This window comes from Schistocerca cancellata, chromosome 7, assembly GCF_023864275.1.
Source record: "Schistocerca cancellata isolate TAMUIC-IGC-003103 chromosome 7, iqSchCanc2.1, whole genome shotgun sequence".
Lineage (NCBI taxonomy): Eukaryota > Metazoa > Arthropoda > Insecta > Orthoptera > Acrididae > Schistocerca > Schistocerca cancellata.
In genome coordinates this window covers 382,720,809-382,736,388 of record NC_064632.1, presented here as the reverse complement: position 1 = coordinate 382,736,388, position 15,580 = coordinate 382,720,809, and the positions used below count along the sequence as shown (strand labels likewise).

The 15,580-nt window shown below is 45.3% G+C and overlaps 1 protein-coding gene across 1 annotated transcript in view; it reads right to left on the bottom strand.

Moving 5' to 3' along the window:
* The window catches only part of LOC126092424 (uncharacterized), a 759,756-nt gene that overhangs the window by 14,606 nt on the left and 729,570 nt on the right, over positions 1-15,580 (bottom strand). Inside the window, exon 5 of the mRNA XM_049908015.1 lies at positions 14,347-14,545. Within this exon, the coding sequence (XP_049763972.1) occupies positions 14,347-14,545 (199 nt within the window). The remainder of the gene's footprint in view (positions 1-14,346; positions 14,546-15,580) is intronic.

Below are 15,580 nucleotides of genomic sequence, written 5' to 3'. Positions count from 1 at the left end.
AAGGCACTGTAGTCCGTTCTCGAGCTTCTAATCGAATCCCTCAAGAACGTCCGTCGATGTACCACCTCCTTCAGGAAAGACAACGACGACGACGAGCTCTGATCCAAGTCCTCACTGATGTGGAAGGGCGCCGGCACGACACCCAACAAAGCATCGGTCGTGCTCTCCATGCTCATTTTGCCGGGCTATACGCAGCCGTACCGCATTCTGCAGCACTGATCACAGAAGTCGCTCAGCTTACTACGACCACTCTTCCAGAGGATGCAGTGCACGACCTCCAAGACGACGTAACCACCGATGAAGTGCTAGACGCTATCAAGGCGGGTTCCGATAACAGATCTCCTGGACCTGACGGTATCCCCATCGAATTTTATAAAAGTTTTCACTATTTGTTGGCTTCCACGTGGACGGCAATCGCACAAGAGCTGATGTCACCGATGACAGTGGTCCCGAGCGCCTTTCTAGAAGGAATTATTATCCCCGTACATAAACCGCGTGGGTTATCGAGGGTCCAGGACTATCGACCAATTACTTTGCTCAACAGCAACATGAAAATATTCACACGGCTACTGGCATCGCGTCTCAAGAAGGTCGCACGTTACGTCACATCCTGCGACCAGACTTCCCTAGGAGGCGACAACAACATCCGTACGGCCCTTTGCCGTTACAGAGACATGATAGCATTAGCGCATCATCAGCGTCTCCCTGGCGCCTTGGCTTCACTGGACTTTAGCCAGGCTTTCGACCGTGTTGACCACTTCTATTTACGGACAGTTCTTCAGCATATGGGTTTTCCTGGCGGTATTGTAACGGTGATTATGCGCCTGTTGAGTAGTGCAACCTCCAAAATCATGTACAATGGTCGTCTTACACCGTCCCTGGTCATCGCACGATCTGTACGACAAGGATGCCCTCTTTCCACGATTTTGTATGCTTTCGCCTTGGAACCCCTGCTCCAGGGCATGCGCCAACGTTTGGAAGGCATGGCTGTGCAAGGCCACCGTTTTTGTTGTACAGCCTACGCAGACGACATAGTATTATATCTGCGCAGTGAAGATGAAGTACGAGCAGCACTGGCATGGGTGGCGACTTACGGCGAAGCGTCGGGGAGCTGCCTCAACGTGTCAAAATCCAAGGTCCTGCTCATTGGTGAGGGCTTGCCGGAGAGATGCGCTGCCCCGCTTAGTGTCTCCGCCACCATACGGTGTCTTGGACTTGATTTCACAGCAGACCTGCGCCGCTCAGCGACTATCAATGGTAGACGCTTGCTACAGACAATCAGAGCAAATCTCGCAGATCACCGGCTACGAGCTCTCGACATTATCCAACGCGCGCAATACGTGAACATGTATCATGCTTCCCGTATACCACACGTGGCTCAAGTACTACCAGTCCCAAATCTCCTGGCGCGACGACTGTTGATGTCTTTCGGCTCCTTCGTCAGCTCGGGGATGTTATTCAAGGTGCAGTATGAATCCCTTGCACTGCCACGAGATCGTGGCGGTTTGGGACTCATCCACGTCCCGACTCGTGTCAAGGCACTATACGTCAGCTCCCAACTAAAACTTTGGCATCGTTGCCCGCAGAGCCTTACTAGCCTCCTGCTTCACAACTTTGCACCGGCCTCCTTGTCCGCCCCAGTACTGGTATCGACCATTCCAACCCCCTTTTATTACATCCAACGATTTTTCCTGGAGTTCAGTTATATCTACCGGTCCTTACCACTTACACGTTTGTACCTCACGAAAACAGTCTCCGAATTGTTACAACAGTGCCGCCCGTCCAACCCCATCGAACGTAAGTATCCACAGTACGTGTGGAGACACATATGGAAGGCGATCCATGCGCGTTTTCTCGAATCAGACGTTCAATCAGCGTGGTACATCACCGTGAATGGCAAACAAGTTAACCGAGATCGTCTGCACCGCATCCATCTCGCCGATTCATCCCTCTGCACCCACTGTGGAGTGGATGACACGGATGTCCACCGGTTCCACTGTGGCACAGCGCTAGACGTCTGGACACTTGCGCGGCGAATTTTGGCGTTTCTTACTCGCCAGACACCGGCTCAGATCGACGTCCACATGCTTTTGCACCCCGATAAGACTTTCTACCCCTCCGCCAAAACTAACTCTGTGAATTGGATCTGTGGCCACACGATCCGCTATCTTTTTACTTCTGGCGACAAGTCTACGCTAGGATATTGGACTTATCTCAACGAACGACACTGCGTCCTGATACGCAACCCACGCTATAAACAATATTTTTCCAATTTCTTACGGAGCACTTTCGATGACCCACCTAGTAGCTGGAACGTCCAAGCCATGAGAAGCTGAAAACTGTATAAAACGAACCTACCTGAATAGATCTGCTACCCGGAACCCACGCCTACGCCAGGAGAAGACACGTTTGGACGAGCTGGCATGCTGTAGGCGGATACACTTCAGGAGCTCCTGTAAGAACTGGACTTTAACTGCAAGTCGCACGACGACTTAAAACGCTTTTCCTTATTTATTCTTCATAGTTTGTTCTTCAAGGAACAAGAAATTTGATTTTGAATTTGAGAAACTTTTTTTGTTCCAAAAGATTGCTTCTTCGCCAACAAGATGAAGGAGACTCATTTTTGTTTACTGGAAGGAGAAACCAGTATAATTGGAGTCTTTGTTTTCTTTAAAAAAAAAAAAAATTTCCTTATTTATTCCTCACAATTTGAGTTTGGCTTTGAGAAACTTTTTTTGTTCCAAACGATTGCTTCGCCAATAAGACGGAGGCGACTCATTTTTGTAAAAAGAAAAAAAAAAAAAGAGCAGCTGGCATAAAATATTTTTATAGCCTCATCAAAAAAAAAAAAAAAAAAAAAAAAAAAGTCCCGGTCCGGCACAAAATTTTTACTTGTTATCACTGAATTCAATTCAATGGCCAATGCTGGTTGAGATCCGTTTATCTCTTAAATTATAAGATAATATTACTTCAAGATAAATTGAAACGTGTTCATCAAACGAAATAAATCATGAAAAATCATCTATTCTTGTGGGACGGGAAACAAGAAGTTGTTCAGTAACTTCGATCATTTCAATTAGACTTACGAAGAAATAACAGTAATATGTAGTTAAAGACTGTATTAATATTTCTCATTTGAACCCACTCTATTAAAAACGTTTCATTTTTTGGAAATTTTTACATGGAAGTCTTTATTGGGTTTCTTTGTCCATTGTGAGGCTATTAAAGGGAACTTCCCTTTCGATTTTGGTAGTGTGGCCTGGAACTGCAAAGTGATGTTCTGCCAATTTCAGTAATTCCGAATGAAACTCTTTATTATGCTGTGACACGAATAACCTGTCCACTTTTCTACTGCCAAATATTCCGACGGATAGGCTCTTCTTTTATTTTATTGCATCCCGGGTTGGGGCGGGTTTGCACCAGCTGATCGACAGACACATTCTGCACTGCCTCTCTCGCTCTGCGCGTAGCTTGGTCGTGACGTCGTGGGTTAGGATCGTTCAGCCTACGAGGAGAAGCATAGGACATAGACATAAGAAGAGCGTTTGTATATCTCCTTAGTCTTCCTTATGATTGTTCCTCGCGCTTACATCATCAGATTGGGACGGGCCTTTGCTGTTCGTTCTCTGCTTCATCGCTAAAAGGCCTAACAAAAGTTGTGCAGACCCGAATTTCATATATTCGCTCTTGCACGATCGTAAAAAGCAATCACTTCCTCCTAAAGCCAAAGACCTAGCAACCCCATCTGTAGCGCACACAGGCAAGTGGTGTCACATTGTTTCACTATATTTTAGTGATATACACTTCCTGACAGAAAAAGGAAGCACACAGAAGGGGAGGAGGAAACGAAATGAAACTTCACGGGAGGAAAGTGAATGTGATGTCATTTCAGTAATTACAAAATCGAGTCCAATCCACAAAGTACTTGGCAATATGACGTCCCTTATCGGTATGAGGATGCACTCACACCGGCCTGGACGCATCCAGTGTTGGGAAGACATTAGACACTGATCTGCCAGAACTTTATGGCCACCGACCTACTGTCGATATACAGGGTGAGTCACCTAACATTACCGCTGGATATATTTCGTAAACCACATCAAATACTGACGAATCGATTCCACAGACCGAACGTGAGGAGAGGGGCTAGTGTAATTGGTTAATACAAACCATAAAAAAATGCACGGAAGTATGTTTTTTAACACAAACCTACGTTCTTTTAAATGGAACCCCGTTAGTTTTGTTAACATATCTGAACATATAAACAAATACGTAATCAGTGCCGCTTGTTGCATTGTAAAATGTTAATTACATCCGGAGATATTGTAACCTAAAGTTGACGCTTGAGTACCACTCCTCCGCTGTTCGATCGTGTGTATCGGAGAGCACCGAATTACGTAGGGATCCAAAGGGAACGGTGATGGACCTTAGGTACGGAAGAGACTGGAACGGCACATTACGTCCACATGCTAACACCTTTTTATTGGTCTTTTTCACTGACGAACATGTACGTTACCATGAGGGGTGAGGTACACGTTCGACGTGCGTTTCATAGGACGTGGAGGACGCATAAATTGGCCATCCCGTTCTCCTGATCTTACACCTCTGGACTTCTTTCTGTGGGGTACGTTAAAAGAGAATGTGTACCGTGATGTGCCTACAACCCCAGAGGATATGAAACAACATATTGTGGCAGCCTGCGGCGACATTACACCAGATGTACTGCGACGTGTACGACATTCATTACGCCAGAGATTGCAATTGTGTGCAGCAAATTATTGCCACCACATTGAACATCTATTGGCGTGACATGTCGGGACACACTCTATTTCACTCCGTAACTGAAAACGGAAACCACGTGTGTACGTGTACCTCACACCTCATGGTAATGTACATGTGCGTCAGTGAAAAAGACCAATAAAAAGGTGTTAGCATGTGGACGTAATGTGCTGTACAAGTCTCTTCTGTACCTAAGGTCCATCACCGTTCCCTTTGGATCCCTACGTAATTCGGTGCTCTCCGATACACACGATCGAACAGCGGAGGAGTGGTACTCAAGCGGCAACTTTAGGTTACAACATCTCCGGATGTGATTAACATTTTACAATGCAACAAACGGCACTGATTACGTATTTGTTTATATGTTCAGATGTGCTAACAAAACTAACGGGTTTCCATTTAAAAAAACGTAGGTTTGTGTTAAAAAACGTACTTCCGTCCATCTTTTTATGGTTTGTATTAACCAATTACACTAGCCCCTCTCATCGCGTTCGGTCTGAGGAATCGATTCGTCAGTTTTGATGTGGTTTACGAAATATATCCAGCGGTAACGTTAGGTGACTCACCCTGTATACCTGTCCAGGCGATAGAGCGCCACCTGTTTGCTAGTGAGACACACGCACGGTTCATTTAGTATCAGTGACTGTGCTGTCCGTTCGTAGAAAGGGGAATGCGCGCGATCTATCTGAACGTGACCGGTGGCCGACTGTGGTGGCCCAGAAGGTCAGCACGAGCATTTCGGAAACTGTACGGCTTTTCGGGAGTCACTTGTAGAGTGAACAACTACGCGTCGTGGCGCCGATACGATGGCGCGAATATGGGCGTGAAGTATTTACTCCGTGATTTTTACTGCGCAGCGTGGAACAGTGCATGTTTTCTTTACGGCGACGAACAGAATCAGAATGAAAAATAGCTAACTCAAGTGAAAAATGTAAAAAGAGTGGGTGTGCCTGTACCACTTGGGGACTTTAGATGGATGTAGGGAACTTAGAGACATAATCAACGCAGTGCTGACCATACACTATCTAATTTCAAGATTCCTTTGAATTTTAATTTGTTCAGCGAGTTAGTTATATTCAAGAGTGGCAGTAGCAGACTGCGAGAACACGTACCACGTTGGCACACAGTTGCGGAAGTTATTACAATGATACATATAACTAGGGAGTTAAGTTACCGGAAAATGCCAGCTACAAATAGTTAAGTAGTCAATACGACAGCAAACAACAGCTCAGAAATCTTACTGAACTAATCGACAGTTTACCAGACCGTCAAACGACTGGACAAGTTACAAGTGTACTGATGTTGAAATACGAAAGAACAATGCAACAAGAGCTTTTTTCATCATGAGTTAAGTGTGTGGAACAATGATGTGACTATTAGCACAGTATCACAGGTCTTGGCCTCCGATCTGTGTGTATGTAATTTACCGTTCGAAGTGACCCTTGAAAATATATGAGAAATGCTTAGTTCGTATGGGGCAGTTTAGGTATTAGAGAAGAAGTGTGATCAGAACCTCGCATGGCAACCTCAGTTGTAATAGAGTAACTAAAGCAGAATTACAACAGCACATAAGCTCTTATGTGAATGTATGCTGTCGTAAGGCATATGTTGTGTATGAAAATCAGCTCTTCGTATGCTCCGTAGCAGCTCTACTGAAGACCTGAGGGGAAACTGTGATGTAGACGCCGTCTACAATTACATACTGAAAAGTCCACCTGAGGCAATGGCATATATTGCAGCTGTTTTATCAGGACGGAATGAGCCCGGTATGGGTACACTGGACCAGGCAGTGGGAAAATTGTGAATGAGGAGGCTACAGAATCCTTCTACAATCAGCAAGATAATCGAACGGAGAGCAATAAACGTGGTAACACAAGTAACTCAACGGACAAGAGTGTCAGTGGCTGATGATGATGATGTTTGGTTTGTGGGGCGCTCAACTGCGTGGTTATCAGCGCCCGTACAATTTCCCAACCGTTGCTCAGTCCAATTTCGCCACTTTCTTGGATGATGATGAAATGATGAGGACAACACAAACACCCAGTCATCTCGAGGCAGGTGGAAATCCCTGACCCCGCCGGGAATCGAACCCGGGACCCCGTGCTCGGGAAGCGAGAACGCTACCGCGAGACCACGAGCGGCGGACAGTGTCAGTGGCGTCACTGATATCATGCATGATGAGGATCACCGTAATGCGACTACGGAAATGGGAGAGAACGCGAAGGCGGCGCCAAGCGTTGGTGGTACTGCTTCAGCAGAACAAAGGAACGGAATGGAGAGCGGAGTAGCAAGCAATCAAAGTAAATTAATATGCGAATCTGCTATTATCATTACCTGCAGCGAAAGTTATCATGAACATCAGAATGTGAATCTGGAAGTAGTCTTGAGGTGGCAGGAATCATTGGTGACCGTAAAACACTGTAACTAAATATTGCTATTACGCAGAAAACAAATGAGACGACGAATCTACGTCCTGTAAATGCACTATGCTAGAAAAATCCGTGGAAAATGAATGCGCTACCAAAACCTCTTCTACAATGTTGCAGTCTTCACAATATTCTTGGAGAAAGAAAAAATCAAAAGCAGTACTTTGTTCAAAACAGATACAGCAAGCAGAGAAGAGAAATTTCTACTATTAAGAAACATAAAAGGGATCAGAAACGAAGTGGTATCACGCAGCTGTGTTACATCGCGTAGTAGTCTTACATGCGAAGGAATTTATGACTGCAAAAATTAGTGGCGAGTAAAGTATTGTATCCTGGGCAGACGAAGCACCAAACCCATCGGATGAAGGCTAAGTTGGACTGTGCGATGGAAAGATACTGATCCTCTGTGTTTTAGGTATTAACATTGACATTTCGCAGGAGAGCTTCTGTGAAGTTTGGTAGGTAGGAGACGAGTTACTGGCGGAATTAAAGCTGTGGGGACAGGGCGTGAGTCGTGCTTGGGTAGCTCAGTTGGTGGAGCACTTGCCCGCGAAAGGCAAAGGTCCCGAGTTCGAGTCTCGGTCCGGCACACAGTTTTAATCTGCCAGAAGTTTCAACATTGACAATACTGTGAATAATGTATGTACCAAATATATAAAAATAACGACGTTAGTGAACCGATAGTCAGGACTATCAGTGGTAGCGTAATATTTAACGATAATGATGGGTTTGTTAGCTGAGTGTCAACAACGTACGCAGGTCTAGGCTTGCAGAATGATATGGATGATACTGAAATGGCTTGTGTTATTCAACGAATGAAAAGGAACTGAAGTGACTACGTGAAACAGAGGCACGCCTTTCCTATTTAGTGTTACTGCTCCAGTGGTGAATGTAAATGTGAGTAATGGCTGTTCCAAAAGTATCCTACCGAATTTAAGGAGTTCCTGTGTGATTGATACAAAAAAATCGCCGAGGAGGTTTAGGTGACAGTTTGTTAAAATCGGAAAATCCATATTCGAGTCCCGGTCCATTTCGTTGATACATTTCAGTGCCCAAATGCGGCTAATGTCTTTAAAACTTTGAACAAAAAGCTGTATTGTACACTACAAACCAGACGATGTTGCGCTGTTTTTAACAAACTGGCCTTTTCTTCCTGAGAGTGGAGGCTCCAGTGTCTTGCTGGCCATCTTGATTCAGAGCTTCTCATGGTTTTTCTAAATTACTTGCAAACACAAGAATAATTCTTGCTATAAAACTACTGCCGAATACCTGTTCAATCCCTGTCAAATTATATTTCGTAATAAGGTGTTATACTACTGACACCATTGCTGTCTCCATCTGATACTGTTCAAGGCCAACTCCCTCGTAGTCTATCTTCTGTTTTCTCACTTCATACAACATTTTCGTTCTTGTGCCCATCTGCTATACCTTCAACAGCTGGTGTTAGAATTAGTTTTCAGGGCAGTGTGTGCGTCACCCATTTTTCTTTAGGAGACATCTATTTTTTTTACCTTTTCTTAACTTTATTGCTCTTCGTTTTATCCGGACATTTTGTTTTCTCCATTAGCCTGTAAGTTCACACCTCTAATGCAATTATTCTGTCCTTTTCTCACTTCTTCAATGTTAAGCATTCATAGTTAGATCTGTAACAACGAAAATGTCTGAAGCGCCTAGGTATACAATTGCGCAGTTTCGGTGGTGTAGTTAATTGCAAGTGTATAGTATAATCAGTCAAATTTGGGTCATCTACGTTCGTCAGGCATTGTCATGCACCTGGGCTGCCATGCTTTAAAAGAAGAATTTAACGGATTGAACAGTATGCGTGAACATGGTCACACAGGCAAAACTGTGCAGCAGCGAAAAACACAAAATAAAAATATATTATAATTCATGTTGACAGACTTGTTTTCGAAGTCATCTGTCTGACTCGTGCGATGCCTCTATATAGGCTCAGAGAGATTGAAACTCATCTCACCACTCCTCAGTACTTCGGTATTCCACTTCTTCGTACATTGATCCTTCCAGATGAGTCTCTTAAACAGCCTGCTCTTCGTCGTTACTAAATGTTGATCGGAATCTACAGTGTAATTTGATGACAATGTTACAGATCTTCAGGGATAATGTAAATAGGTAAATGAATCAATGTGAGGTAAGTGACTCTGGTCAGGAAACGACCGAGTCGAAAGCTTTAAGCGATAATCGTTATGATACCTCTAAAAGTGGAATACATGTCGTTGCGAACTTTCAGAGGTGGTAGTATGGACCAAAACAAGGAAAACAACTCCCATGAACTAGGTCTTTAAAATGCACATCTGAATAAGTGTACGGGCACTTGTTGAGTAGAAGAGGTGTGCTTCAAAGTAACGAACATGTACAAGTACTCATAGTTCTTAAATTATGCATTTTACAGCCCTTGTTTGCCAGACTTTTTCCCTCGTTTTCTTCTACACGACCACAACTAGAGGCTGTGTACCTCATAATCTTAGCAAGAACGGTATCGGTACAGTGTTCCACTGTCAGAGGTATCAGAATGATTTTCGCTTGTAAGTTTTGCCTCCATAATTTACGGAAAAGAGTCTCTTACCTCGAACTGATAAGTTTACCATTCTCCATCATCCATGAAAGTTTGTAACATCAGCACGGAAACACGCTATACATCTGCTTCTTCTTTCCATATCATTTCACTATCCCCCAGTTTCTAGGTTCAGCCTTTACATTTACCTTTTCAGATTTCCTTACTTTCCTGCTACGCTCCGACTCCTAGAATTTTTCTCTTTAGTTGGTTATTCATTTTATCTCCTTGGCAGACCTTTACGTAGATCAGAATGGGGTACTAATACGATATCTTTTGCCAATGGAGACATCATCATGACACTATTTCAAGCACAGGTATATGTCCTATAGATGTACATTATGTGTCTTTAACGTAGTGGGTTCCTTTCCGTACCCTCATGCATTTGATGATTGTTGATTTTTCCACTTTTTAGGGGCAATTTCCCCAGTGGCTGAATTCCGACTTGAGATCCATAACATATCGACTATTAGTTAAAGATGCTGGCCCTGGACCATGAACAGACAGGACGGAAAGCGGTTCTCTTGTTAAAAATTTATTTTGGCTAAGGGTCCCTTTTCATCTAAAATATTGTTTGATCTGTGGTGGATATTGTTGAGCTCTGTGCGTTTCATTCAATTAAGGTTGGTTCATGGAAAATGAAACCAGACACAAATACTTTGAAAGGCTTTGTTTCACTACTATCACCGATTTCTGGTTTCATGCTTATTCTTCGGATGGTTTTATTTGGTAGTATGTGTGTGGTAGTATTACGCGGTCCAGCTACATTATCGCGACCACCACGTGCAATAACCTCTCACAGACGGCAGGTGCAGAGCTTGCGGTGGAGATCTTATAAAGCTTGTAGCGGGTATGCCGACAACAGTGCAGTCGTTGTCGTTAAGTGGGGAAACGGAGCGGTTCTCTGACGTCCAAAAAGATGAAGGGTGTAAGTGTTTCCGTAACAGCTAAGTCTAAACTGTTCGCATCGCGCCGTAATTAAGGTTTTCTGTGGATGGCAAAATGATGCTATCCAAACCGAGGCCGAAACAACTGTGGTGCAACACGTTCTATACAGGGTGTTACAAAAAGGTACGGCCAAACTTTCAGGAAACATTCTTCACACACAAATAAAGAAAAGATGTTATGTGGACATCTGTCCGGAAACGCTTAATTTCCATGTTAGATCTCATTTTAGTTTCGTCAGTATGTACTGTACTTCCTCGATTCACCGCCAGTTGGCTCAATTGAAGGAAGGTAATGTTGACTTCGGTGCTTGTGTTGACATGCGACTCATTGCTGTACAGTACTAGCATCAAGCACATCAGTACGTAGCATCAACAGGTTAGTGTTCATCACGAATGGTTTTGCAGTCAGTGCAATGTTTACAAATTCAGAGTTGGCAGATGCCCATTTGATGTATGGATTAGCACGGGGCAATAGCCGTGGCGCGGTACGTTTGTATCGACACAGATTTCCAGAACGAAGGTGTCCCGACAGGAAGACGTTCGAAGCAATTGATCGGCGTCTTAGGGAGCACGGAACATTCCAGCCTATGACTCTCGTCTGGGGAAGACCTAGAACGACGAGGACACCTGCAATGGACGAGGCAATTCTTCGTGCAGTTAACGATAACCCTAATGTCAGCGTCAGAGAAGTTGCTGCTGTACAAGGTAACGTTGACCACGTCACTGTATGAAGAGTGCTACGGAAGAACCAGTTGTTTCCGTACCATGTACAGAGTGTGCAGGCACTATCAGCATCTGATTGGCCTCCACGGGTACACTTCTGCGAATGGTTCATACAACAATGTGTCAATCCTCATTTCAGTGCAAATGTTCTCTTTACGGATGAGGCTTCATTCCAACGTGGTTAAATTGTAAATTTTCACAATCAGCATGTGTGGGCTGACGAGAATCCGCACGCAATTGTGCAATCACGTCATCACCACAGATTTTCTGTGAACGTTTGGGCAGGCATTGTTGGCGATGTCTTGATTGGGCCCCATGTTCTTCCACCTGCGCTCAATGGAGCACGTTATCATGATTTCATACAGGATACTCTACCTGTGCTGCTAGAACATGTGCCTTTACAAGTACGACACAACATGTGGTTCATGCACGATGGAGCTCCTGCACATTTCAGTCGAAGTGTTCGTACGCTTCTTAACAACAGATTCGGTGACCGATGGATTGGTAGAGGCGGACCAATTCCATGGCCTCTACGCTCTCCTGACCTCAAGTCTCTTGACTTTCATTTATGGGGGCATTTGAAAGTTCTCGTCTACGCAACCTCGGTACCAAATGTAGAAACTCTTCATGCTCGTATTGTGGACGGCTGTGATACAATACGCCATTCTCCAGGGCTGCATGAGCGCATCAGGGATTCCATGCGACGGAGGGTGGATGCATGTATCCTCACTAACGGAGGACATTTTGAACATTTCCTGTAACAAAGTGTTTGAAGTCACGCTGGTTCGTTCTGTTGCTGTGTGTTTCCATTCCATGATTAATGTGATTTGAAGAGAAGTAATAAAATGAGCTCTAACATGGAAAGTAAGCGTTTCCGGACACATGTCCACATAACATATTTTCTTTCTTCGTGTGTGAGGAATGTTTCCTGAAAGTTTGGCCGTACCTTTTTGTAACACTCTGTATGTGACGGCGGTGAAGGACGGTGTGTACGGGCGAATAGACGTGCAACTGTTGAGAACTGACTGGCCACGTGAAACGTTCAGCGGATGTTACTGCGTGTGGGTTTCCACAGCAGGCCCCTGGTTCATGCACCCACACTACTGCTCATCGGCGATTAATGTTGGAATTTGCACGCCAATACCGCAAGTGGACGTCCACTGAGTGGCGTTAAGTGAATTTTTCAGATGAATCACGTTTTATGCTCCATTGGCGAGATGGCTGTGAATGGTAACAGCCTGCAACGATCATTGGAAGGGTCTACGCTGGAGGAGGGTACGTTGTGGTCTGGATACTTTTTCATGGAATACCCTTGGTGATCTCGTCATTATGGGAGGAACAATGGATCAACACAAGTATGCATCTACCCTTGGGGACCATCTCCACCCCTAAATGCAGTTTGTTTTTCCTCAAAACAAAGGCATTTACCAACAGGACAGTGCAACATACCACGCAGCTTGCAGTGTGCGTGTGTGGATCGAAGAGCATATTAGGATGAGTTTACTGTACTCCCCTGTCCACCAAACTCCCCAGATGATATCCAGTCGAGAACGTGCGAGACCACATCAGTCGGGCAGTTCGCGCCATGGATCGTTATCCGACAAACCTAGCCCAGCTGACCACGGCAGTGAAGAGTGGGCATGGCTGCATGTCCCTGCCGGTACCTTCCAGAACCTCATGGATTGTCTTCTAGAAAATCGCAGATGTCGTCAGTGCAATGAGTGGTAGTTCAGGCTTTTGACAGGTGGTCACACTAATTTGACTGGACAGTGAAGATTCGCCAGCAGCGTGTAGTCCACTGCAGCACTGCGAAAATATATTTGATTAATTTGCGGCACTTTTCATAATATATGTGTAGATGGTTCGAATAATACACATAAACATGCAGATGAGAGTGTAATTTATAAGATATAAAGGGAGCGATTCATGTGCAGTCGTATTTGGTCCAGTGAAAGGCATTTCGTTTCGTTTTGGTCGTGTAGCATTCCTGAGAAGAGGTGAAAAGTGTTTCAGTATTTGTGTGCTACGTGTGTCGTGGTAACACTCAAAAACTTTGTTTGTTGCCTCTGAAATTTATAAAGATTAAAACGAGACGAAATGCTGTTCACCAGGACAAATTTAAGCGCACGTGGTTCACTCACTTTATATCTTACCAATTTAAAATAAATGAACAAATGTTTCTGTATTATTCAAGTGATATAGACAGCAAATAAATTGTCACAAAGTACTCATATTTTCATATGCTGACGAATCTAATACTGTAATGAAACACTCGTACACATCAGAAGATGGGCGTGATAGCAGAAACCTGTCACGGCAGTGACACAAACTTTTTAAAATTATTTGTGGTTGTCTGCGTCCTCCACGAACAAATCGTTAGCTCAGATACTTTCTTCTTAAAATGTAACACCCTTGTAAAAATGATCCTCAGCAGCATAAAAACTACTGTGTACTAATGTAGTACAGTTAGCGAGAGATGATCCCTGACAGCCGGACGCCTTGTTGTCAGCGTTCAACTGCGAAGCGTAAACGGCTTCAGGGAAAAACAGTAGTCGTGCATAGAGCTGCGACACTTCTGAGGCGTTGCCATAGAAACTTACACAAAATTGCGTTACGGGACTGTTCTCGGTGAACGCGGATGTAACACGCCAAACCTACTACAGCTGTGAGGGATCTTCTCTTGCCGGTCCTCCGACACTCCGATGAAAATTAATTTGTGACTAAGGTGAGGGCAGTGTTGCCGGCATACAGTCAGCTACGCTTCGAAAGGTGACACTTTCTACAAAACGCAGTGTGTGTACATGGCGCTCGAGAAGGAAGTACGATTGGCTGGCGGCTGGCCACTACCACTCTACTCGCTGAAGTAATTTTGATCGGAGTTCGGTGGTAGTGCTATCACCTTTGAGCGTGTGCTCCTGCGTGTCGACGATGTCGCGCTGCGGGCCGATGACGAATCCGGGCACGGAGGCGCGGCAGGTGATGGTGAGCGTGCCCGCGTGGTCCTCGGTGATGAGCAGCGACAGCTGGGACGTGGAGCGCGACAGGTGGCCGCCGCCCGCTCCCGGGTGGTACGAGTCGTTCTGCCGGCCCCCGTGCTCCTGCAACACAGAGGCGTCGGCTGCTGTAAAAAGCGGCCTACACACCAGCGAGACGAGCGGTTCGCGGTCGCCGGCCGGTGTGGCTGTGCGGTTAAGGCGCTTCAGTCTGGAACCGCGTGACCCCTCCGGTCGCAGGTTCGAATCCTGCCTCGGGCATGGATGTGTGTGATGTCCTTAGGTTAGTTAGATTTAAGTAGTTCTAAGTTGTAGGGGACTGATGACCACAGATGTTAAGTCCCATAGTGCTCAGAGCCATTTGGTTCGCGGTCACTGTGCTCGCATGCGTCTATGTCGCTCATGAATGGTTCAAATGGTTCTGAGCACTATGGGACTTAACATCTGTGGTCATCAGTCCCCTAGACTTAGAATTGCTTAAACCTAACTAACCTAAGGACATCACACACATCCATGCCCGAGGCAGGAATCGAACGTGCGACACTAGTAGTAGCGCGGTTCCAGACTGAAGCGCCTAGAACCGCTCGGCCACAACGGCAGGCTGTGCACGAGTCACTCGGCGCGAATCGTCTATCTGTTTGTACCAGCGAACAGATTGGGGCACTCGGGTTCAATGGTTCAAATGGCTCCGAGCACTATGGGACTTAACTGCAGAGGTCATCAGCCCCCTAGAACTAAGAACTACTTAAACCTAACTAACCTAAGGACATCACACACATCCATGCCCGAGGCAGGATTCGAACCTGCGACCGTAGCGGTCGCGCGGTTCCAGACTGTAGCGCCTAGAACCGCTCGGCCACTACGGCCGGCTCGGGTTCAATGGGGAATAATACTGTTGTGTGCTTGTATATGTGCATACTCTCGTGAACAAAGTGTGATCTAGAATAGCATGGAATTGTACAGAAGAGCAGACGCCGAAAGACGTGTAGTTAGGTGCTGTGCGGCTCTTGATAACATTTCTAGCAAGTGTGTATGTTGTTGGCGATTGACTTGTGAACAGTTTGGAGTGTCAAAATCTTGTACATGGCTGCACGTTCAGAGACCCTGAATAGTTACAACTGGAAGAAAATCAGCCCTCGG